At 52.7% G+C, this 24,188-nt stretch overlaps 6 protein-coding genes and 1 non-coding gene across 7 annotated transcripts; 4 read left to right on the top strand and 3 right to left on the bottom strand.

The window, feature by feature from the left end:
- Positions 1 to 1,687: 1,687 nt before the first annotated feature.
- Positions 1,688 to 3,456, top strand: BO70DRAFT_410989 (Eisosome component PIL1/LSP1 family protein; the record flags this gene model as incomplete). Its single annotated transcript, XM_025547268.1, has 4 exons — positions 1,688 to 1,805; positions 1,953 to 2,086; positions 2,147 to 2,330; positions 2,400 to 3,456. 4 exons carry the CDS (start codon positions 1,688 to 1,690, stop codon positions 3,011 to 3,013), a joined length of 1,050 nt encoding a protein of 349 aa, XP_025403658.1. The 3' UTR covers positions 3,014 to 3,456.
- A 1,907-nt stretch (positions 3,457 to 5,363) lies between these two features.
- BO70DRAFT_88091 (uncharacterized protein) lies at positions 5,364 to 5,735 on the bottom strand. The gene has a single exon (XM_025548813.1). It carries the CDS (start codon positions 5,643 to 5,645, stop codon positions 5,409 to 5,411), a length of 237 nt encoding a protein of 78 aa, XP_025403657.1. The 5' UTR covers positions 5,646 to 5,735; the 3' UTR covers positions 5,364 to 5,408.
- A 90-nt stretch (positions 5,736 to 5,825) lies between these two features.
- BO70DRAFT_329582 (bZIP transcription factor) lies at positions 5,826 to 7,710 on the bottom strand (the record flags this gene model as incomplete). Its single annotated transcript, XM_025540785.1, has 2 exons — positions 7,064 to 7,710; positions 5,826 to 6,394 (listed from the first exon to the last, which is right to left on the bottom strand). The coding sequence occupies exons 1-2, from the start codon at positions 7,326 to 7,328 to the stop codon at positions 5,826 to 5,828; spliced, it is 834 nt and encodes a 277-aa protein (XP_025403656.1). The 5' UTR covers positions 7,329 to 7,710.
- Positions 7,711 to 11,645: 3,935 nt separating this feature from the next.
- On the top strand, positions 11,646 to 11,730 carry BO70DRAFT_t37. The gene has a single exon. It is a non-coding gene; the product is annotated as a tRNA-Gly (tRNA).
- A 1,047-nt stretch (positions 11,731 to 12,777) lies between these two features.
- On the top strand, positions 12,778 to 16,441 carry BO70DRAFT_384724 (transcription factor domain-containing protein; the record flags this gene model as incomplete). The annotated part of the gene is made up of 6 exons (XM_025545676.1): positions 12,778 to 13,155; positions 13,221 to 13,354; positions 13,431 to 13,861; positions 13,924 to 14,596; positions 14,670 to 15,221; positions 15,283 to 16,441. The coding sequence occupies exons 1-6, from the start codon at positions 13,027 to 13,029 to the stop codon at positions 16,439 to 16,441; spliced, it is 3,078 nt and encodes a 1,025-aa protein (XP_025403655.1). The 5' UTR covers positions 12,778 to 13,026.
- Positions 16,442 to 17,145: 704 nt separating this feature from the next.
- Positions 17,146 to 22,545, bottom strand: BO70DRAFT_426099 (kinetochore-microtubule binding complex subunit SPC105). The gene is made up of 4 exons (XM_025547748.1): positions 22,181 to 22,545; positions 21,751 to 22,108; positions 18,908 to 21,696; positions 17,146 to 18,858 (listed from the first exon to the last, which is right to left on the bottom strand). Exons 1-4 carry the CDS (start codon positions 22,421 to 22,423, stop codon positions 17,455 to 17,457), a joined length of 4,794 nt encoding a protein of 1,597 aa, XP_025403654.1. The 5' UTR covers positions 22,424 to 22,545; the 3' UTR covers positions 17,146 to 17,454.
- Positions 22,546 to 22,766: 221 nt separating this feature from the next.
- Positions 22,767 to 24,183, top strand: BO70DRAFT_358656 (40S ribosomal protein uS17). The gene is made up of 3 exons (XM_025542344.1): positions 22,767 to 23,048; positions 23,388 to 23,626; positions 23,791 to 24,183. The coding sequence occupies exons 1-3, from the start codon at positions 22,874 to 22,876 to the stop codon at positions 23,857 to 23,859; spliced, it is 483 nt and encodes a 160-aa protein (XP_025403653.1). The 5' UTR covers positions 22,767 to 22,873; the 3' UTR covers positions 23,860 to 24,183.
- The last annotated feature ends 5 nt before the right edge of the window (positions 24,184 to 24,188 follow it).

Below are 24,188 nucleotides of genomic sequence, written 5' to 3'. Positions count from 1 at the left end.
TCTCATTGCCTTCCTTCAAGTTGCTGATATGCTGGGATTCAGAACAACCAAGATAAACGATATATCTGATCAGCTTGGCCACTTCAAGTCTATTGGAACTGCCTGAAGTATCCCTAAAGACTAAAGGCGCATGTGTAGAGATTCAACGGTCCTGTCCTCTTCTCTGTAGGGTCTCAATAGCTCAGGGCTTGCAGAGTTGGTTGCTGTGGTTGATATATTCCAAGTGCAGGTGTGTGTTATTTATCCGAGGGAATTGACTTGAGGATGTCTCATTAGAGTAGTATTCCACGGAGCCGTGTCTCCGGAAAAGATGCTATGTAGTAAAGAGCCAGTGGAACTGTTAAGGTCGCAGCGACTCATGGTGACGATACGACTGCCGCAAACCTGGCAGTGGACGGACTGCTCTCAGGTCGCTTCTTCAGGGCAATCTCCGAGTCTCTAATCCTAGCCAGAAAAATCTGCAAGTCATCGGAAGTCGACGGGAGATAGACACTCCACCCCACCGTTCGTCATGATGTTGCAGCATCACTGAGCCCTGAGCCTGCCGGAGCCAAGCGAGATCCAGGAATTTTGGTTCTGGGCGGTCCGAATGCGGAGACGGACGATCACCCCTGGGCCATGGACGCTAGACCTAGATACTATCTGTAGGTTATAGGAGACTAAAATTATAGTCCCGCATAGATCTGGACTGTGCGCTTGATTATCTATCTTGAACTCCTGATCGGGTGTGTCACATGGGTGTACTCCGTAGTTGGGGAAAGGCGTTTTTGCTCCAGGGGAAAGTCGGGTCGGACACTGTCGGGATTCGAACAGTTGGCTTGGAACACTCGGAAATTGGGAACAAAAGAAAACCGACACGAACAAGCCACTTACAACAGGTCATCACCTTATCAGAATAGCCCAAACTCTGATGACACGGACGAGCGGTCAGACTCTGGCCTGAGTCGCTTCAACTTCGACCTCCACCGATGACATCAGATGCCGGGCATGGCATTGTCGGGTCGTGATGACGTCGCAGATCCCTCTTGCCGTCCGCCGATAATGAAATATGAATTGATTCCCCTGCAGACCCCCTTCCCTCGTGTTCCTTAGACAACCAACCTGGGTCGGACAGTGTCGGTTCGAAGTTAATTGCAACGATCCGCCGCCCTTGATTTGCCCGAGCTGCCTTGCGTTGAGCAGTCGCTCGTCATTATTATTCATCACTGCCTGGCGCGCCCTCCCGAATCGGGCTTAGCTCCTCTGTCCGCCTAGTCTCGACGTCACCAGCTGAAGCGCTGCGACTGTTGCACTTGCACCAGCAGCCTAACTCCCCTCACCTTCTCCACCCAACCTCCCAAGGGGAAAAAGGACCCAGAGGGAAACCCTTCAGACTTCAGGTGCACACAAAAAAAAAGGAAAGGAACCGCAGTGTCATTGATCCATCTCAACTGGGTCTCGCACCAAGCTTTCTGACGATCTCCGCCTCGATCTCCGATCGGTTGCAATTCCCACCCCTCCCTGCCTCCTTGCTTGCGCTTCCGTCGCATCCCGTCGCACCCTCGCACACACGTCACTCTGCGCGAAGAGTCGCTTCAAAGAATCCGTCCCGTCCGATTCGATACGATCGTCCTTGGATTTTCTTTCCACTCACTTCACCTTCCCCCCTTGTCCACTAGGCCAGTCCTTCACACAGCGACAAGTCACCATGCATCGCACTTATTCTATGCGCCAGTCGCGCCTTCCGACTGCCTCGCAGATCGAGACCCCTCCTCCGCCATTGTCCACGACAAAGACGAACAGACTGTTCGGGAAGGGTGGTTTTGGTGAGTGGCTTTTCTTGTATCCCCGGTGTTGAGTGAGGATCAATGTGTCTAGCGACGTTCCCTACCGGGGTGTCCTAGAAGAGATCGTCATCCATTGGAGAGGCTAGGCTTAAGATCGTGACCTCGCTGACAACCTTTTACCTATAGGCCATGCCTTGCGCAAGAACACTGCCGGCGCCTTCGGGCCTGACCTGGCCCGGAAACTTTCCCAGCTGGTGAAAATGGAGAAGAACGTCATGCGCAGCATGGAAATGGTGTCAAGGGAGCGCATGGAAACTGCTGTATGTTGGTTGCTGTGGATACCTCTGTGGGAAAGGAAGACTAACGCGACGTACTTGTAGCAACAACTTTCCATCTGGGGCGAAAACTGCGACGAGGATGTGTCCGATGTCACCGACAAGCTCGGCGTGTTGCTCTACGAGATCGGAGAACTGGAGGATCTATTTGTTGACCGCTACGACCAGTACCGTGTCACCATCAAGAGTATCCGGAACATCGAAGCTTCCGTTCAGCCCAGTCGCGACCGTGAGTATTCTGTTCCTCTTCCGACCAGCGATGTGTCTTAGTCGATACTTATGCGCGTTCACTGCACAGGGAAGCAGAAGATCACCGATGAGATTGCAAAGCTCAAGTACAAGGACCCCGCTTCCCCCCGCATCGTCGTCCTGGAGCAGGAACTAGTCCGCGCGGAAGCCGAGTCCCTTGTGGCTGAGGCTCAACTCTCCAACATCACTCGCGAGAAACTCAAGGCTGCTTTCCAGTACCAGTTTGATGCGCTCCGTGAACATTGCGAGAAGGTGGCTCTCATCGCTGGCTATGGCAAGCACCTCCTGGATCTGGTCGATGACACGCCGGTTACTCCAGGCGAGACCCGCCACGCCTACGACGGATACGACGCCAGCAAGGCCATCATCCAGGATTGCGAGGAAGCGCTCTCCAACTGGGTCACTTCCAAGGCTTCGGTCAAGCCCACTCTCTCGCAGCGTTCGCGCACTCTGTCCCAACGTCACCGTGACACCCTCAAGGGCCGTGAAGGCGTCGACCTGTCCGGACAGGACCAGCCCCTCGGCCGTGATTCTTGGCTACCGGCCGACCAACATCCGACCTACCAGCATGAGGTCGAGGACGGCGAAGACGTGGCCAGCACCGTCGATGGAGAGACTCGGGGCCGAGAAGAGGAGAGAGAGCCCGTTACGGTCTCTGTTTAAACAAAATGTCCAGTAACTGGGGAGCATCCAATTTTTAGTTGCGATGCCCTCGAACAATCACATACTCTCTTTGAGCCCACTGGAGTAACTGACTGATCTCACATCTTTGTTTCTATATTGCGGATTGTGATTCCCGCCTGACGTGATGTTATCGTTCTCCTTGATGCTTTTTGTTTCTGCCACCCCGATGAGCTTCTTCACTTACGATTAATCAAATCCCTAATCATACCTGTCCCGAAAACACCGATCGAGCCATGTTCTCCCACCATCCCTCGCCTCCGCAAGCAACAATACAACCCCTTGCTTTGGAGCGGAAATAAAAAAAACGAAACGGACAGGAATGGCTGGGACATCAACAGGACAGGGTTAGATCGATGGGACTTCCTCTACTGTCTAATGCAGTAATGTAATAATATACCACGGGCGAGGATGACGGAGATGGGGAGGGTGTGTTACCCGTACAGTTGATGCTTTTCCTTCGCGGTCTCTTTTTCTTTTTTGATGCCTTGTCTTCTAGGATATGAGTAGTTAATCAATCAATCAATCGGCCGTTCTCATGAGTTGCGTTATAACGCATGTATCTGCAGACACGGAATACTTTAATCCATCGAATGCGCATGCAGCATATATCTATCATGTCTCCCCCCCCCCTCCCCCCTTCGCCCCATCGCCACCACCGAATCCACTCCCCCAATTCCAAGACCAGCCCAATCCACCTGGCCCACTAACAACCAGCCAAAACACCTACGACTAACCCCAACCCAACCAATCACACCCCCCGCATACCTGCCGATATAACACAGACAGCCCGGTTGAACTCCTGAATCGCGGTGCTAGTTCCATCATTGCCGAAGAAGGAGTGAGTCCTCAGTTATGTTGTCAGGAAACAAATCTAGCACGTCAGCACCAACCAACCAAAAGCCACCTACCTCATACTTTCCACTACCAGATACGTAGGGACCTGTCTAGTCCTACAGCTAGGTAGGTAGGTAGGTAGGTAGGATGTAGGTAGGTCATTTCCCAGCAGCAAGAACACAAAAGAACCGAACACGCGACCTCGAGACAAATTGACTGGTTAATGCACCTATCTCGTGATGGATGGATGGATGGATGGATGGATGGAAGGAAGGATGGATGGACAGGGTAACCTTCCTGTCTAGGTGGTCTCCGACGGTCTCCTGTTAATATACTGGCTGATCACAGTGAGGAGGCAAGCATGCAATCGGGCTCCGAAGCCCATCACACTCATCACCCATCACCCACCATCCTCATCCTCATTCATCCATTGGCACCCACCCCCAGTATGCCAGATACTAGTCCGGTATAGTAGTCAGATATATTCGACGCATGACATGCCCATCCCCAAGCACGCCATCCGCCATGCGCCATCATCTCATTCTCGCCGTCCGTGACCCAGTATCAACATAAAAAAGACGCTTTTACGTACAGAGAATTGCTAATAGCGTGCCCTTAACACTACTACTTTGTTAGTCCTCGCTTGGGTCCAGGGGAATTCCGGAACTCTGGAACTATGGAGCTCTTCGGCTGTGGACATACGTAAGAAGGGAGGGGTATGATACTATCCGTACATACTTAGGTGATACTAGTAGTAGTAGTAGTAGTAGTAGTATCTACTCCGTACTGGTAATGCGAGATGTTGGATATCGTACACAGTAGTATCTACTAGTAGCTCTGGGTGAGTGTAGGTCGGAAAAACGTAGACCCGATTCGGCTCGGGTGCGGTTGCCCCTTTTACCGAGCTGCTATGTAGATTGTACTTAGATAGGGTGTACCGGCCGGTACTAGTACGGAGTACTCCGTACTCTGTACTGAGGGCTGGGGTTCCGCGGGTGTGGCGGTGATGTCACGGATTCTCTTGCGCCTTAGTTACTCTTACAGTAGTAAGTACTGACTGAATCAGAACTGTGGTCTGTCGAGTGTTGACGGCACGGTCGGGCCAAGTCTCTACCTGCCAACCTGGGTACTCCGTCTCCAGTGTCCATGCGGTCGGGGAAAGCGGATTCCCCCGGATCTGCCTATTTGATCTCAGAATTCATGTCGGGTTACTCAACCGGGGAATGGCGGTCTCCGGCCGCCGCCCGTTCGCCCGGCTGCTGCCTCGTGGGATGGAGTATCACAGGGCTGCTGTCTACGGTACGGATTTGGATTTAGAAGACGACTGTAGCACGAGGGCAGATGAATCAGGATTTAGTCCATTTATTCTTCGGTTCGGTGGTCTGAGCTCAGCTCAGAGCACGGTTTCCGAGCATATCTGAGTTGCAATACTTGGCAGAAGAAAGAATAGTCGCGTTCATTGTCGCACGTGGGTTTGCAAATGCAGCCAACACCGGAAAATAAACAATAGAAAAAAGAAAGAAAAAAAAAACAGACAAAATCAAGCCCAGCCCAGTACTCCGATTGCAGGACAACAATATATATAGAGGGCGCAGAGGATTCTATCCCTGTCCTGATCCCGCCCAAAGCTCACCACAACGAAAGAGAAACCACATGGAAAACCCCGGTGAGGAGGACATCGCACCAGCTGAAGACGACCCGCTGCCCTCAACTTCGCACACCGACAGGAGATAACAGAACAAAGGAAATAGGTCATTACATCGTCGTCTGACTCCATCCTAGGACGGACAACCAGCCTAAAAAAGGGACACGAAAACAGATGCGAAGGGCCATGAGACCCATGAGCCCGCAAAGAAACCCACGGAGATCATCCGGGTACATGTCAAAAGAATAGCGACGAGTGGGAAGGAGAAAAGCCCAAAGTGTAAAAAGCATATAACTTCGTTGGTTTGGTCTTTCAGTTGTCGGTCCCGACGCCCTTCTTTTTTGGCTGAATATGTTTTTGTCCGGGTCCGGTAGCGTTATTGCCTTGGGAAAGGGCTGTACTGTCGCTAGGGGGAGGAGCCATCCGACCAGGACCGGCTTCGTGTTTCTCGGTCAAGAGGTTCTTCAACCATCGGTTCTCCATCTCAAGCTGTGCGACACGTGCTTCGAGGGTGGCGTTCTTCTCGGTGGTCTCGCGCACGGTGCGTTCTAGCACCTGTTCGCGCTGCTTCTTCTTCATGCGGAACCGGGCGCTGGCGGCCGTGTTGCGGCGCCGACGGTCTTCCTCGGCAGCGCGGCGGACTCCCTCTTCCTGGCCAAGGGCGGAGGCGAGGTGGTCACCGGGGATTTGCGTGCTGTACTTGCTGTGGTTGATGTGACCATTCGGGGGGGATATCGACGACGAGACATCCGAGGGCGTCATAGCCCCCGGGCCGTGCCCTAGATCATCGGGCGGTCCATATGAGATAGGTGGATAGATTGGATGAGCTGAGTAGGACAGCATTTGATCTGATGCAGAATAGTTAATGGACTTGTCCCGTACTAGTAGGTGATGTGAGTGGTGAGACCCAGGACCAGACGGGCAGTAATAGAGACAGGGTGGAGGGTATAGACAAGACAAAGACAGGAAACAGAAGCAAGGGGATCATGGAACTCTTGAAGGGGATCTTGGATGGCCAAGGGGAGTAAGCTCGGAATAAGGGTCTGTTAACGACAGGGTTCCCGACGTTGTCATTGGTGTGATCGATTGCGTGCTCGAATAGAGCGCTCATCACAGAATGGGGACCGGGGGGAGAGGGGGGAGGGGAGACACCACCCAACAATTTCAGGGCGAAAAGAACAAAGAGATAGAACAACTCCAGAAAATGGGAATGCACAGGTCATAAAACATGCAAGGAATGAAGGGATTTCGCGATAGCTCAAAAGGGGTCATGATCGGGAAAACCATCAAGACAGACGGGTTTGGTTACAAAAATTGGGGTATAAACCAGCCATCAGGCAGCCAGAATTAAACAGCGCAGGGAGAACGTCTTCAGAGAACATAGTCACAAGAACCCAGAGAAGAGCTCCTGCGGTTACACGCGCTCCCACAGGAGCTCCAGCACAGACTGATTCGATATGCCGTAGGGCCAGGGAAATTAAAAGCGAACCACGAGCCATGAAGATTGCGCAAACGATGCAACAATAAGAGTCATAGAGTCTCAGACTTACCATGATACGGGTATCCGCGCACATCGATCGGACTGCGCTCGTCCTCGATGCTGTCGTACGAACTGACGGAGAGTCCGCCCATCCCCTCGGTCTGGTCGTAGTCCATGTTTAGGTTGGAGAATGCAGCGAGGCCAGCAGAATCGGCGTCAAAGGAGTAATGTCGACTCTTGGCCAGGTTGGGGTCGTGTCGAGAGAGAAGGAAGTTGAAGTTTTCGAGCCTATCGAAGCTCGAGGCCGCCTGAGAAGCGAGGTGCTCATCTGACATATTGGCTGTGGAGGATTATTTAGAGGGAATCCGGTCCTTGTCCTCTAAATTAGGTTCGTTTTAATAATTTTTGTTTTTTTTCGCAATCGCCTGCCCCGAGAATGCTTGGTGGCTGCGTCCCGGAAAAGCAAGGTCCAGAAGCAGTTAGATGACAACAGACAGCAGACAGCAGACCCAACGTCGAACCCCAGATCAGCAAAGGAGGGGTGATGAAAGTTTGTGCAATAATACAGGATATCGAGAAATCTCACAGGTCGAAGATTGGGTGACTTGTAGCAAAAATATCTGTTTCTGCATTCACTTCATCGCCATGACATGCCCGGGACGGCTAGCCACGTACGCAGAAGCACGAGTGATGGATGGATGGATGAATGGGGGGGGGGTGTCGGAGGCTAGCTAGTAAGGTGGATCGAGGCCAAGGGTGGCCAGATTAAGAGAGGGGGGAGAAGGGGGGGGGGTGGGAAGGACGTTGGTGCAGAAGCAGGAAAGGACCAGCGACCGGACCATGTATCACCAGGGCGAAAAGATCAGAAAACACAGCATCAAGCCGGGGAGAATAAGCACGATGGGCGACGCAGCAGTGTTGATCGTCTCATGCCCGGGCAAGGCTAGCGGATGATCTGATAGAATGGAGAAATGTCGTGATCGCGGGCTGTGGTTGGTCGGCCGTAGCCTCGGAACAGGGCCTCCCAAATTGGCCGCTCGAGGGCGGGCGACCGCGGAGAGGGCGTGGACGGAGCAGAGGGGAGGAATAATCTTGATGGCGAAGAAAATTGGGGGGAGGGGGGGGAGGAAAGGGAAGATAAAGAATACAAAGCATGGGGAATACGGGGTTCAAAAACCCATCTTCCAGAACGTCAGGGAGCAGGGAGGACGGAGCCTGCGGACGTCAACACCCATCTGCGATCATCGCCCGGAGCAGGCGAAGGGGAACGCCGTCCGAGGCCCTTCCCGCCCATCAACGGCTGAAAAGGGGAAGACTGGACTACCGCTGGCCCAGGGGGGCGGTAATCTCAGTACCGCGGTACCGCAGTACCGGCCGGGACATCCACTATACTCACGACCGTAGTCCGCAGAATAGGTCCAATATTCTCCCGGGCGTAATTTATGTCACCGTGTAACGCCTCTGGTACCGTTTACATCATCCGCCGCCTGCCTCCCACTCCGTACACTCCGTACACGCCGTACACGCCGTACACTGTTTACACTGACCACTGTCACGCCCGTTTAGCTTCCACCAGGGGCTGGCGATGGACCAATCCACTCCCGCGAAGACGGTCCTCCTCCCAGATATTAATACTTAAGCCCAGTCCACGATTCATGAATCCGAACTCCACCACAGCACAAGCTCCCCGTTCGAGCCTTGGGATTCTCTCGTTTCATTCCCGTCCTGGGAACAAATCACAACCGGTCAAACGCGTTGCCAAATGACGCGGTCCCTCCAGCCCCCAATTCCTCGATCGAACTTTCGAGGCATCTATCTAGACTACTATGATGGTAGTAGATAGATAGTAGATAGACTGGGTACGGAGTACTCCGTACTGTTTGGTTGTCCGGAGACCCAGGCTTGGCGTTTCGGTCTCCTGAATCTATTTTCTGCTGCTCGTTGCGTCTGCCTCCGGGTACCGTGTACTTCTTCCCCGCGCTCCACGGCGGGAAGTGACTTCATCCCCCCCCCCCCTCCTCCCTCCTCCGGCCTGCCCTGATGCTCGTACTTTTACAGGCATGATCTGGGCGATCGATTATGCTAGATGGACTGCTGTGCTGGACTGCCCTTCCGGTACTCTCCGTCTAAGGTCTCCCCATCGATGCATCGAGAGTACATACGGAGTACCGAGTACTCCGTACGGTGGCTAGATTCTCTGCACCTGCCCGTATGCAGCACAATAACCGCCATGTACATTATCTCAACCACTCTCGCTGCCAATGGCGGTTGATTCTCAGATCACCACCCTCCAAGCGTTGACTGGTTGGTTTGGTCCCTGATTTACTTAGTTACGGAGTCCTCCCGTGCCACACTGCGTATCCACCACGGCTTACTGTCAGTGGGAGCTGCAAAGCAGCCTGTTGATGCCCGGGATACGGAGATGCCTCTAACTACTGACATTATGGAAAGTCAGCATCTGGGCCTCGCCTTGCTGGGCCTCTCCGACACCGCGATGAACCTGGACTACGTAAGGGATTCAACCACATCACTGACCGACTAAGTCCTTCTGCGCCTGGCTCGTTTGTCTACCCACTTTCCCAGCTGCTACGACGTTGTAGTTTGTTTCTCCACTATGGTCTGGTGCTCCCTGCGATGATGATTGTCTTCGTATCCCCCTGCCTGTTAATCGAGAGAGCATGGTCTTGTCAACCGATGTCTGTACTCTCCTATTGGCAAGGCCGATGAGACTCGGCCATCTTTTCCTATTCGGAGCATGGTAAAAGTACCCACTTGTCGCGTCAGTACTCCGTAGAGACTGGGAACACCATGTGTAATTCCAGCATGGAAACGTGGGATGCAGACCGCATCTTCTACAAAGTTTCGGCCTATTGGGCCTTTCTAAGTTTTGGATATCGGCGCCTCATTATTCTCAAAAAACGGCTAAAGGTCCTGCCCCAATGGGCACCGTGCAGAAAAACCATCCGCGTGGCTGAACTGTACGGAGTAGATATACGTACTTTCATGGTTGATGTGGAGCTATCAACAACTGTACTTGGGTCTCCCATTATAATCTGTAGAGAGATAAGGGAGATACTGGCCATGCTCATTTCTGTACGGACATTGTCAAATGAACTGGACGGAACAGGTAAGCGAGAGGCGTTGAGGCTGTCTAGCCCGGGTACACTCTATAGCCGCCCGGAGATTGCGGTTTTGTTTCCTCTCGTTTGCTCCCAGTCTCTACCTCCATTTTTACTTTGTGCTCTTCCCTTTCATTGCACCTCCAGAAATGCTGCCGGAGAACCCCCCTGGTCACAAGACGCAGTCTCAGAAAACAAGCCTCTCCAAGCAAGGAGACAAGGTCTTGTGACAAACTTCAAGCTTGTTTCGAGCTCGCTTCGAGCTTGCTTCGCCGGTGAAAACGAAACAAACACCCTACGATGGAGAGCAACAACTCCCAAGTACTCTGGACTTACTATATTTCTCACAGCCAGCGAGACCCTGCCCGTTCATATAGCCACCACGCCCCTTGAACTTAATACCGTGCAGCTACCGGGCTATCGGGTAGGATAGCCCATGTTGAATGACGCGTCGAAGGAATCCGGGGCGTTCCACTGTTCCCACGCTGCTCTAAAAGGGGGGAGGAGCCAAGCCTTTTCCATAGATTGCGGGGGATCTTTTGCTTTGCTTGACTGAGAAGGCCTAGCTGATAGGGTAAGATGGGCTTTATCTGGGCTGGGACTCTCTTTCGCCTGCAGATCGGGCTCTGCCGCGGCTATCTACTTTTTGCCGAGCCTTTATGTACTTTTTCGGACGAAGTGCTACTGTCGCCAACCGGCATAATGACTTTTGTCTGGCTGTGACCTAGTGACTAATTGGCCTTTCCTCTACAGTGCCTATTACCCATGATATTATCACGGTGGCAGTTTTTATCATGACCTGTCGAACACAACCTCGAGACGTGACATACGGTGCGGGACGCCAGGGCGAGTTCTGCTGGATTCGGTGGCAGAGGCACTCGGTGAAGGGCAATATTTAGAGAGCAATGTTTCTTCTGAGCTGGGATATGGAGGCATAAGCCCGCAGGTTCTGTCTGTATACTCCGTACAAGTGTGCCAGTAACTTGTCGGGATGTGTTGGGTTTTCTAAGAGCAAAGCAACAATGGCCGTCACATTGCAGCAACTGATGGAAATACTCATCGAACAGGTTGGAGGGAGACGATGGGACGTCTTGCCCGCGGGGAGTAAAAGTCGTCTGGAAACAGCCCGGGGCATTTTCCTTGACTTAAAGTATTTGAGACACTGTCGAATGAGCGATGTATTTATTGAATGGACCGTCTGGATCTGGAGGTAGTACTGGGCTGTTGCTGTTTTCAACTACAAGTACATTGCTCCAAGTCAGCAACTCTGCCGTAATATTACTTGCCTGGCTCTTGAATTTACTAATTGACAGTAAAATCTAGTCCTCGAATTCATAGTTGTTACAAGCAATGCTACCTATGCATGGCATTCAGCTTTTGAATATTCCGCAGTTAACTAACCCAATCAAGCTAACCGTATAACTACATAAGTTTGTCAGCCAACCAGGTTTAACTAGTTACACTGAGCATAACTTTTGCTGCTGCTTATTTTACTAGTACATTTAACAAAGGAAAGAAAAAAAGACATCTGAAGCACTAGTGGTGTAGCGGTAACATACTTCCCTTCCATTATCATTTCTGATAGGAAGTGCTCTGGGTTCGACTCCCAGCTAGTGCATTACAACTCAGAATCATTCTATTTTTTGCCCATTACCGTTGTTCAGCATAGATGGCCATAAACAATTAACTACTCGTTTGAATAACTTTGATTTTTTTTCTAGCCGGCATTCCCGACATCACATGTTCGTGGCAGGACTAACTACCATGGTTCTCGAGTGATATCAACAATGCGGCTCCGCTAATAGGACCTGACCTTGCACAGTCCCGATATGACTTCACCCTGAAGACACCTGGTTGTGTAACTTAGGAGCGGTGTGCAGGCTTGGGCCCTAGTAGAGAGACCCAAACCCTACGATGCTGGGCATCTTGGCATGGGCCAATATAGCTCGTTGACTGAGGCAACGACTTCGACTTGTTTACTTCGGCGGCCCCTTCCGCGGCCATCTCGACCATCCTGGCCAATGAGCTGCCTCGAAGATGCCAAACTCGCCCTGTGATTGGCCATTGGCCAGTCGATGGGATAAAGAACCTCCTCCAGCGGCCCACTAGGCAGGACTAGAACTCCGTATGGATGTTTTAATACGAAGAAAATGCAATGACGAGGGGTCTAGAACCCAACTCAGCTGGGGATGTTGAAAGCAAAGGCAGAGTCAGGTGATGCTCGGCGCGGAACAACCGGGGGCACCGCAAAGGCAGGCCGGCACGGAAGCCGCCCAATCCCGACCGCCGAGAGCGCGCGATTGGAGCGCCATTAATAATCTTGGCGATGTCCCTCGGTTGGCGTCCAGCAGAAGGGGATCGAGTGGAAAATTCTGGCCTGACCTTGGGCATCGGTGACTTGCAGCCTTGCAGACTTGCATCCGTCGTGGGCCAGCAGGCGAAAGGAGCCAGCCGTCCCGGAACCGCACCTCGCTCAGGAATCATTAATCCACAGGTTGACCGATATTTGCCTCTGTCACTGGCAGCTGCTCGGGCAAAATAAGCTGCACGCCACGGAATCCGAACATCCCCAGCGCTAAGCGGGACCGGCTCTCCCAGCCTCGATCCAGCCCGTCTAGCGCTTGTCATTCGCCCGCCATCCACTCCTCCCCCCCCCCCCCCCAACCTCACTTTTCCTGTATATTGCTTTCCGCTCGTGGTCGGCGTGCCTCGGATTCTTGTTCCTCTCGCCGTCTCGTTAGACTTTCTGTCCTGCCTATCTCCACTAGTGTCTCAGCCTGTGCTCGAGCTCACGCCAGGACGGGCGGAGAACTCGACTAATTGTCCGCCGCTTCCAGACGATCCACTAAGCAAGCCCCCATGGGTCTGCCTTACTCATGGTCATAGTAACCGACAGCTTTGTTTCCACAAGGCCATGCAGAATTCCGAACTAGCTGCTGGAACCTGGCCTTCGTGGACTGTGCAAGACCATCCTCCCGTCATCCAGCAGAGCGCGGGCCCGAAAGGCCCTCATGATCTGGGCATCCGGAGGCGTAACCCACTAGTAAGGCTCCCCCGTTTCCAGTCACTCTTCCGGAGATGCCCCAGTAAGACTTATTGGTGCTGCAGGCGTGCGAGGCTTGCTATAAGAAAAAGACCAAGTGCGAGGTCGAAGGATCCAGCAGAACGTGTGTCCAATGTCTGCGTCGTAATACAGCGTGCAAGTTCACCACGAGAAAGGAGAAGAGAGAGGACCTTAAAAGGTATAGACACCTCCTCTCCTGGGTAGACCGTCTAACCGTTCATGGCCCTGGGCCGCTTGGCTGATAACACGCGCAGGTCTCACTACATCAGAACTCTAGAAGACCGCGTGAGGAAGACGGAGTCCCTCCTCCGAGTTGCCGGCCTTCTCAACGAGGACCTGATCGGACCGGATCATGATCCCAGTGATGAAGATGAAGGGACCGACTCTGGAGCTGACTCGGAGGACGAAATAATCTCCCCTTATTTTAGTCCCCGCGACTTCTCCAGTAGGCGTAGCTCCGCGGCATTGATCTCAGATGGCACGAGGGACTCTGACCGCGCACAGTACCGTGCGTCAACAGGAGAAGACCCGGATACCACGTCCGATGCAGCAAGCGCCTCTGCTCGTCACCCTCCTGGCCATAACGCCTCTTCTAAAACGGCAGAGTGCGGGCACTCTGAAGAATGTTCTCATACCCATGCCCCCGTGTTCAAATGGGACAGCAGAGAGGACTCTCGATATTATGGTATGGTTATTGTTAAATTTCACTGTCAATTACTTCGGGCATGTTGCTAAATCCTCATGTAGGGAGATCATCTTCCTTGTCCATATTATCGCGAGAGGCACTCGAATGGATCAAGAACAAGACAGGCGAAGTGAAAATCCTGAACGTGGTGTTCGCCGACTCCAATCGAGACAATCCCTGGGATGCCTGGCGACCGGAAGTGTTCCATGACCTGTTTGCCTCGGAGGTGTTCAAGCCGTTGCCCCCGAGGGCGGAGGTATTCACGCTGTTACGGGATTATTTTCGTACCGTGAACCGTCTGTTTCCGCTGTACCACGAGGCGACGTTCATGAAGCTCGTTGAGTGGCAGTATACGCAGCAGACCTGTGATGATGCTGCCCGATGGGCCAGCATCAACATCATTCTCTCTCTAGCCTACGAGTATCGGTTTTCCAACTGCCAGAAGTCCGAGAAAGACCGGGAAAGGGCTTGGCTTTACTACAAGAATGCAATGTCGGTATTTGCGGAGCTCTCCCTGCGACGGACAGACCTCTTAAGTGTACAGGCCCTGCTGGGCATGGCGCTATTTCTTCGTGGGAATTCGGGGACCCAGTCAGCGTTACCGATTATCACGGCAGCCATACAAACCTGTCATCGGATGGGGCTACACCGGGATCTTCCAAGGCCATATCTCTCCCAGGTTGAACAGGAGCAGAGAAAGAGGGTGTTCTGGATTGCGTATATTATGGACCAAAGGTGAGCAACTCACGCACTCCTTGATCACGATTATTCTTAAATTGGGCATATCTGACCTACAGTTCCTCTACAGCACATGTGTACGAGCAGGCAGCGCCCCAGCGCAACACTATGAGGACTTTGATGTCGACTTCCCCGCCGACAACGCCGAGGATGCATTTGTGAAACCCCACGACAACTCCTTTTTCCGCCAGCTTTGCAAAATCACTGTGGTCAAGAGTCGTGTGTTTAGTAAGCTTTATGCCGCCAGAGCCCTGGAAAACAAATCTCCAGCGGAGATATTCGACACCATTGATGAATTGCATGCGGAGCTTGAAGAATGGAAGTCTTCCAATTCATTTGACACTCAGTTGAGACCGAGGGGTTCGGGCGAAGACTTTCTTATCGGATTTGCTTCGGCGGGTCTGCAGTTCGTCTATTATAATACCAAAATCATGATTCATCGATTGCCCGTGATGATCCAGTTTGCTTCGACGCATTTTATCGCACAAGGAGATGCACCTTCTATGGACTATGATTTGATCTCAGCCCAGGCATCTGCCTCAGCTGCCATCTGCGTCCAAGCTGCTCGGGACACTGTGAAACTGGTGAACAATCTTCCATGGGGGGATATTGCATGGATATGGTGAGTGTTTAAAGCTTATATTCACAACAATAGCTTCCTTACCATCACTAACACTGCACAGGTCCTTGCTATACTACATATTCCTGGCAGTAATGAACATCTTTGTGAACATCCTACGAGATCCGCTCAACAAGAAGGCCAAAGACGACCTACAGTCCCTCAACATGGCGGCGACGTTCTTCGCAACCCTCATACCGGGCGACGGGCCCTGCCATTACGCGCGATTCATGACGAAGATGTGTGCCAACTTCGAACGTGTTGCCCGCGCCGTCCTCGACAGAACCCAGAGGGTCATCAAGCCCGGCGAAACCAAATACCCCCCTCGCAAGCCCACCACGTTCGTTCCCAACTCGCAATTCCACCACCACCCCAGACCGCAATCGAGCCCATCCGTCTCCCCCTCCACAACGTCCATCGACATCCCCAACCTTGAAGGGCTCCCTCCTGTCAACTCCTCCGGCTATGTCGTCCCGGACGACCTGAGCCCCAGCCCACCACCTCCAGCCCCAGTCCCAGCCCCAGAACCATCACACCCCCTCTCAGCCACAAATATCCCCATAAATCCCCCTGTCCCTGCCCCACAAACCGCTCCAGCTTCAATCCCCGCCCCCGCCCCCGCCCTAGCTCCTTCTCGCGCACCAGCACCAACACCAGCATCCCAGCCCTATTCCAACCCCACAACAGCAAACCCCAACCCAAACCCGTACCTCACAAACGCCTTCTTCCCCATAAGTGTGAACAGCGACAACTTCAACTTCCAACAGCCCGAACTCTGGCAGATCCCGCTGACTGCCGACTGGGAAATCACGCCCCAGGTCCTAACCGGCCTATTCGGCCCAGACTCTACCTACCTCTTCCCAGAAGACGAGATGGACACCACCGGCTCCCAACCCCAACACCAACCCCACCACCACCCCATGTCCATGTCCATGGCGTCCGCACCCCCACCCCCACCCCCATCGATGCAAATGAATGGTTTCACTTACACCCCCAACCCTCCTCCTATGGCGTCTGCGCAGCCTCACAGCCGGCATGGTGGTGGTAATAATGGCAGTGGTATGATGGCTCAAAACCACACCCAGACTCAGAACCAGAATAATATCCCTACTACCCCGGGTGGTCATCAGCATCAGCCCATGTTACCGAATAACGGGGTGGGGGTGGGGGTGGGGATGGGGGGGATGTGGGTGGATGGGACGTATTACACTTTCTCTTCTTGAGGGAGTATAGTTCCCCCCCCCTCCCCCACTCACCACCCACTCCACTGCCGTCCCTTACCTGCTGTTCACTTGTCGACCTGCACATGCCGACCTACCTTGCCTTACCTTTCTTTATCTAATATTACTACTGCTACCTACTCAGTATCCGGATGGACCGACAAACTTAATTTTTCTTTTTACCAAATTGGATGGATGGATGTGGAGAGTGGACGAAGAGTTGAATGAGAGGATTGGATAAATTGTATATAGGACGAGAGGAACACATACACACGCAAAAAAAAAAAAAAAAAAAAAAAAAAAAAAAGAGAGAGGCATGAATGAGTTATGATCACGTATAACAAACAAACAAAGCAACTTGTTTACTACTTACCTATCTACTTGTCTACCTGGTATGTAGCTAGCTACCTAGTACCTACTTACTTACCTGCATACTAGTATATATATCATGTAAGTATATCATGTATTGTACTGTATTGTGTATTGTGTGCATGGGTTTATGCACTAAATTTATTTACCACCCACCTACCCACCTACCTACTATAGATGTTATAATGAACGAACAAACTGCCAGTAGAAGAAGTTTGTACGGTACTGTACATACACACAGTGAGTGATAATACGCCGGGGTGCTTGGACAATGAATGAATGATATGTAGATGATAGATAATACTATGTAAACCAAACAAGGAAGGAAGTATGGTAGGGAAAGAAAAACAGGAGTCAGGAGATACGGCAGTAGCATTGTAGGTAATAACGGCGAATAAAAAAAAAAGATCGCAAGCATCCAACCTATTCACCGTCCGTCCATCCATGGTATCCTGTGCATTGCATACCCAGCGAACCCGACCGAAACACCATGCCCCGTGCCAATTGCATAAACACAACCAAAGTGAAAAGGTAAAAAAGATAATTACAGGCGAAGTAAAAGAGACCTGGTTAACAGGTACAAGTAAGTAAGGAGGAGGTATGTAGGTATGTGGGTGAGGAGAAAATAAGGAGGGCAAGCGAGAAGACTAGAAGACCGCGCCCGTAAGTTTCCGAACAGCAGTACTCCATACCCCACCGCCGAGTTGCAGACCAGATGTCTTCTCTCCAAGCCCGCTGGAAAGAATACCCTGCATCTCGTTCTCAGAGATGCCGGTCTCGTTGGCGGACCCGAAGCCATACACCTTGCTAGCGAGGACGTCAGTCTGGATGTCCAGGACGCCGATGCCGCAGGCCTGGTCTTGATTCTGCAGAATGCGGGCCTTGATGGCGAAATCGACGTCGATGCGACGACGGGATATTTGCTTCGCGTTTGATGATGATGTGGGTCCCAGGAGGGTGCATCTTGCCCGGAGGGAGGGCTTGTCCTCGACTTCGAGGAGCTTGAGTTTCGTAACACCGCAGAATTTGAGCATGCGGGCTTCCTCCTCGAGTTTGAGGGTAAGGTCCCATGCTTGCGAGATGAAGCTGAGGAGATGCTTGGGGGCGGTTTTGCGTTGCTGGATGCTTGCAATGCGGTTTCGGAGGGATTTCAGGACGAGTAGTGACACGGGTGAGAGTTGAGGAGCGGGGACGGCGGGTTTGGCGCCGTTGTTTGGAGAGTATTTCAGCTCGACAGGCGTGCGCGTGTCCTTGTCCTCTGGAGACGGATCCTCGCTATCGTTCTCGATGTTGAAAGAGGCAGGGTGGAAGGTAAGCTGGAGCTGGCTGCGGTAGGACATTGTCACTGTCGGGCCTGCAGGGGAACCTTCGGAGGACGTCGCGGCGATGATACTCCAGCCGGTCTGTAGCTCGATCTTGCGAACTGATTCTTTCAGCTCGCCGATCTCCTTAGCACTCCAACCGCGACATTCTTCCTTGACCCTTTCTGCTTCCTTGATCTGTGCCATGAACTCTGCTTTGAGCTCCGCGCCCGCTTCGATGGTGTCTGTCTTGTTCTGCAGTTCTGCCTGCATCTCCTGAAGTCGCTTCTTTTTCTCCGCAATCTCGGCTTCAACGTCGACAAGTTTCTCCCTTGCACCACGGAGCTCATCCTGGTCACAATTCTCCATTTCGTCTGCCAATTGCTGCAGCGTTGTAGCTTCTCCCTCGAGGGAAGAGTGCTTCTCAACCAGCGCGGGAACAACATTATCCAGAAGGATTTCATGCTTCGACAGAAGATCGCCATCCGCCTTCATTTCTTGCACATGGCGCTCAAGCCCGTCTTTAAGGCCATCAAGGAGCTTCATGCGCCACTCGTACCACGTTGCTTTACTGAGCAGTCTAGCGTGGGTCTTGACGTTCCGGAATTGGTTGTCCATCAGCAGACGGATGTCAGGAGGGGCTGTCATGTATTCTCGAAAAAGCGGCGGGTTTTCCGCAAAGGTTTCGGTTTCGATCGACCGAATGATCTGTCTCCCTTCAGAGATGTACGACTTCAATTCACGGCAAGACTGGTACATTGTCAGTAAAGACGGCAATACAATTGGGGGGGGGACCTACATGTTGATATAGCTCCAGCATAGGCACGGTGCAAAAACCAGCTGCTACGCAGGCGACAAAGTCAGAAGCGCTTGACTTGGACTCACTCTCAGTCGAAAGTCTGGCTGCTCGTCTGCTAGCACTGTCAGGAGCCGTAGTATGCCGTCTTTTAGTGGTCGTGAGCTCCATGAAGTGGATGTTGGTCATGTTCAGGAACTCCTGCAGCTGTATAGGGTCAAATTCGGGGCCAGGATCCTCAACAATGGCCTCTTCTGTCTCCGCTGACTCGGTTCCAGATGGAGACTTAGAGCCCTCCTGTCCAGCTTTCGCAGGACTGACTGCTAAAGAGCTGGCTCTCCTTTCCTTAGAAGGCGTTGAGCTGACCTTCAATGGTGATCCACTGAAGGGTTTGAAGGGAGAACGAGTTGCACGTCCAACTGTTTCATCCTTGGTAGGTGGCGCAGGAAGCCTGAATTTCTTCACTGGGCTGACATCCTCGCGGCCCCTCAGGCGCTTTGGCGTGTTATCAACATCCTCATCATCGATATCTAGCTCAACTGGACGCTTGCCAAGAAGGCCGCGCGCAGCACCAACATGCAAACTCTTTCTGCCACGCATCTTATTCTTCTTCGGAGTGAGACTTGATATCATGTCTTTGAGATTCGCAGTGGGATCCAGATCCGGGGGCGGGAAGTGACCATCCTCCCGGTTTTCCTCCTCCTCGCGTTCTCTCTCAACCTCTTCCTGGAGCTTCACGGGATCTTCAAAACGCACACCCTGTTTTGGTTGCTCTTGGGGAACAAATTCTGGGGTCTCTTCGCCAATAGAGCGACGTTTGTCAAGCATAGCAGCTACCCGTGGTGATCCAAGCCCTTCTTTGTCGATTCCAAGTCCTGAGGATCGCCTCTTCCCCGGAGGATGTAGAACAAACTGGGGAGTAGATTCACCAGCTGTACTGTTTCCAAACAGGCTTTTACGTCTCGGGGATTTTCTTATGCTGGTGGATGCTTGAGGTTCTGGCTGAGAGAGCTTTTCTGGCGATGCAATTTTGGGATCCGAGGTTCTCGATGGTGGGGTCATCGTAGAAGGTGAGAGCCCGCTGGCTTGCGGTGTCGGCTGCTTTGGGGGCGATAGTGAGACCTTTTTTGGAGATAGTTCTGGCGTAGGCGAGGTTGGCGTGCTCGAAGCCGCACGAGAAAGGCTCTGTCTCGTCCGTCGAGACCTCACACTTGCCAGGCTAGGACTCCCGCTTTCTGAGGCAACGGCAGCGACATGGAACGATGCAGGTGATTTCGCGGGGGAATGCCGAGCAGATTGCTGGAAGGGTGAGCTGCCGAGTTGAGTAGGGTTTGGCTCTAGTTCCATTGCTTCCTGTGCCTCGTCCCCATCCTGGAGCTCATCTTCGGGGACATCTTCAGGTTCAGCTTGGGGTTCCGCTTGGATTTCCGCTTGGATTTCCGCTTGGATTTTTGCTTGGGGTTCCGCTTGGGGCTCATCTTGGGGCTCATCTTGGGGCTCAGCCTGGGGAGCTTGGGGCGCACCTTGGGGCGCATCTCGACGTTCCGGTTCAGAAGATAGTATCTTGCCCATAGCGACCGTGACTTCCATACCCTCAGTCTGATCGTCATCCTGCATTTCAGTCTGCTCTTGAGCCGCAGGAAGTATGCCACCAATAGCTCCAGTAATCTCCATATCCATGCCACCTTCCATGTCATCCTCGTCGTTGTCCCACTCAGAGAAGGTCCGTACCACAGCTCCTGGGATGAAAGATTCTGGTCGACCAAGATTGTTCTCGTCGGTAATGTTAGTCAAGGCTGGTCTGTTCAAAAGACCACCAACGACAGACGTAAACTCCATTGTCATTCCCTCATCCTCATCGGCATTGCTGTCGAGATCCATAGGCTTAGCGGGAGAGATGGATTGCGCAATACCTCCAATAACGTTTGTGAACTCCATGGTTTGTTCATCATAGTTCGTTTCCTCTCCAGTAGACCGGCGACGTACTGTGCTCTGACGACGGGTTTGCTGGCCAGGGAGAATACGCCCAATGGCGTTAGTCACCTCCATGCTAAGGTCCTCATCCCCGATATCCATTGTTGCATCCGCAACGGCTGACTGGTTGGCCAGAAAATCAGATGGTTGAGCATTTTCTTGATCATGACGGGCGCTAAGGTCCTCCCAGTCGAAACTTTGGCGCTCTCCCTTCTTGATCCACGGCTGAAAGGCGCCGGTGATCTCTTGATCTGCGATTTCCATTGACATGTCACCATCATCGTCGTCTTCAATGCCATGTGTGCCTGCCTCTCGAGCCGCCTGCCGCAGAGCTTCATTCAACCGAGCACTGGAACTGGTGGCGTCCGATAAATCGGATTGCGCTGTTGCAGCAGAGTGCACGGACATATCATCCATACTCATCGCGGTACTCTCCCCCTCAAATCCAGACGCCGAAGAGTTGTCATCGTCGTCGTCGTCATCGTCTGGCTGTAAGCCTTGTAGGCCGGTGTCTTCACTGCCGTCTGCTGAGCTTCCACTGAACGGACTGGAAGACATTTCCTGCGACGACGTCGAGCGATTCTGTAGTTGTTGTAGATCCGGGTACTGAACGGGCGAAAAGCCGATGTCCGACTCTGCGTCGATATCAGGGGAGGGAGGATCCGCCTGCGCGGGCTCGTGCGCAGGTGTCTGGTTTGCCAATGACGAGGCGCGTCGAGTCGAATTAGAGGTAGATGAAGAAGTCGAGTCGTCAGGGATTTCCACGACATTCCACGTGTGTAGTGTTGCTTCAGGGGCGAATGAAACACGGCGATTTGCTATGGGGATCGGTCAGCCTGTCGCTTACCCCTAGAAGCTGCAAGACGACATACCCATCGACTTCCGTCGCGCTTCCCGTTTTTGGAGAATCATCTTCCGCTCTCTTTCGCGCTGTTCCTGCTCTTCACGTTCCCTTACCGCTGCCATCTCGTCGCGAATTGATGCAGCGTTGAAACTGTCGAAAGGGTTGGCCCGGTCTTCGCCGACAGAAGTGGAGGGTTGCGCGGGGGTGTCGAAATCAATCAGCAAGCCTTCTTTGCCTTGGTCTATGCCATCGTCGTTGCCATCCTTCTGTTGTGGTCCGCGAGCCGGCGTGCGTCTGCGTGTCTCCTCGAACGTGGGAATGTTGCGAACCGGAGAGACAGGTACTGTGGGTTTCAGGATAGACTTGAGAGGGAATGCTGCAGTGGACTATAAGGCGACAGGTGGTATATTAGTACGGTGGGGAGATGGAGACATCGCGGGGCAGAGGGAGCTAGCTACCTTGCGTCGATTGCCGTTTGAATCCTGGAGCGCATCCAGGCCGCCAGGGCCCAGACTCTTACTCCGGGACTTCTTGTCTCTGCCAAGAGGCTTTGGGCGCCCGTCCAAAGGTTGCGAGGAGCTGATGTTTGTGGTCGCATTTTCCTTCTCCAGGGTGGAGGTCAACTGCGATCGGGGCACATGGGCGATGGAGCGACGAGATCGCGGACGGAGAGACCCCGCGGAGTCACTTCGGGACGCCATGGATCAGGATAAGAGGAACATAGACAGGGAGGGTGAGGATGAGGAGTGTAGGAGTATGAGATTGGAATTGGACGTGCTGTCAACTGCAACAAGAGATGCGAGATGCGAGATGCGACAAGACGTAACTTCCAACTCCAACAACAAGAAGCCGGACAACAACAAAGGTATGACCGTCTGGCAACAACAAAGCCAACCATTAACTTCTCCGCGCGTCTCCCGGCCGCCGCTCATGTGATCTGCGGATGTAAACAACCCAAAACGGCAAGCCCTAGCCGAGTCCCGAAGCGGATTAGCGCCCCCATCGCACACTCACCAGACGAATATCCGCCATCACCGAATAAATCTTCTCCAACATCGACGTCGACACCGCAGGCCCACGACACCCCCCCTCGCGACGAATTTATCACCCAGCTCGACTCCGCTTCCTCGTCGAACTGAATTCTCGCAACAATGGCGACCGAGTTGACCGTCCAGTCGGAGCGTGCGTTCCAGAAGCAGCCTCACATCTTCGTCAACCCCAAGGCTCAGGCGAAGAGCAAGAAGGTTGGCACTGGCCGCAGATGGTACAAGGATGTCGGTCTGGGTTTCCGTACCCCCAAGACCGCCATTGAGGGTAGCTACATCGGTATGCACGACCTATGTTGAAAAATTTTGTTTTCTCGAATATCCGATCGGACGGGGTGGACTGGGGGTGTTTTTCAGGGTCTTTGGAGATGAGATTCGAAACGCCACATGGATATATACCAAAGGATCCAAGCATGAGTCTACGATGCAATGCAACCACCTGGTGCAAAGGATCGGGATCGCGTGCGACAATAGCAAGGATTTTGCGGGGCTTCAAAACCGGAATGTGCTTTTCGACAACTTGCGGACTTCGATCATTCTCATCTCCAAGACTCCGGGAACACCCAGCCATGCTCTCTTCCCATCGCTCGGTGGAACGCAGATAACTAATATCAAACAGACAAGAAGTGCCCCTTCACCGGTCTCGTCTCCATCCGTGGCCGTATCCTGACCGGCCGTGTCGTCTCCACCAAGATGCACCGTACCCTCGTCATCCGTCGTGAATACCTCCACTACGTCCCCAAGTACAACCGTTACGAGAAGAGACACAAGAACCTTGCTGCCCACGTCTCTCCCGCTTTCCGTGTCCAGGAAGGTGACTGGGTTACCGTTGGCCAGTGCCGCCCCCTCAGCAAGACTGTACGTGCCAACTCCCAGGAAGTTTTTCTCAGGCATCGCTGGGTGACAAATGTGCTGCTGTACATTTCTACAACGCAGGAGATACACATCTGCTACCCGGTGCTACCAAAGAAGACTTCCCCACAATACGAATATGCCGGATGATCTGACAAACTGCTCTATAGGTCCGCTTCAACGTCCTCCGTGTCCTCCCCCGCACCGGTAAGGCTGTTAAGTCTTTTGCCAAGTTCTAAGCGTGTCGATGAAGACGGGGTGTTTTCGCGAGGAAGATAAACCTAGGGCCGCGGCGTGACTGGATATACACGGAAATAGTTTACGGGTTGGGATTGTTTCACGATTTCATGTCCCAGGTACCCTTGTGAAGGAATATCCAATGAAAAAATTCTTTTGATTCTCCCATAATAGACTCTACTACTATGGAGGGAAGGGCTCGTGGTACACACTATTCTTAAAAGTTGGGCTCATAAAGCCGAGTCATCGTCATGAAACTGGGTCTCCTCGCATTTCCTTTTTCTCGACCTTTTATGGTTGGTCTTTGCTACTTAGCTCATATGCGCAATGA

This window comes from Aspergillus heteromorphus, assembly GCF_003184545.1.
Source record: "Aspergillus heteromorphus CBS 117.55 chromosome Unknown BO70scaffold_2, whole genome shotgun sequence".
Lineage (NCBI taxonomy): Eukaryota > Fungi > Ascomycota > Eurotiomycetes > Eurotiales > Aspergillaceae > Aspergillus > Aspergillus heteromorphus.
Note: the sequence above shows the minus strand (reverse complement) of the source record. Positions and strands in the feature narration are given on the sequence as shown.

What these genes read in the sequence shown, in the direction of transcription:
- BO70DRAFT_426099 (XM_025547748.1), bottom strand. Translation starts at nt 22,423, where the DNA reads ATGGCGTCCCGAAGTGACTCCGCGGGGTCTCTCCGTCCGCGATCTCGT. An exon ending in CAAACGGCAATCGACGCAAG is followed by an intron (nt 22,109 to 22,180) that starts GTAGCTAGCTCC and finishes GTCGCCTTATAG; the next exon opens with TCCACTGCAGCATTCCCTCT. An exon ending in TGCTGGAGCTATATCAACAT is followed by an intron (nt 18,859 to 18,907) that starts GTAGGTCCCCCC and finishes ACAATGTACCAG; the next exon opens with TCTTGCCGTGAATTGAAGTC.
- BO70DRAFT_358656 (XM_025542344.1), top strand. Translation starts at nt 22,874, where the DNA reads ATGGCGACCGAGTTGACCGTCCAGTCGGAGCGTGCGTTCCAGAAGCAG. An exon ending in CATTGAGGGTAGCTACATCG is followed by an intron (nt 23,049 to 23,387) that starts GTATGCACGACC and finishes AATATCAAACAG; the next exon opens with ACAAGAAGTGCCCCTTCACC. An exon ending in GCCGCCCCCTCAGCAAGACT is followed by an intron (nt 23,627 to 23,790) that starts GTACGTGCCAAC and finishes ACTGCTCTATAG; the next exon opens with GTCCGCTTCAACGTCCTCCG.
- BO70DRAFT_88091 (XM_025548813.1), bottom strand. Translation starts at nt 5,645, where the DNA reads ATGGAGTCAGACGACGATGTAATGACCTATTTCCTTTGTTCTGTTATC.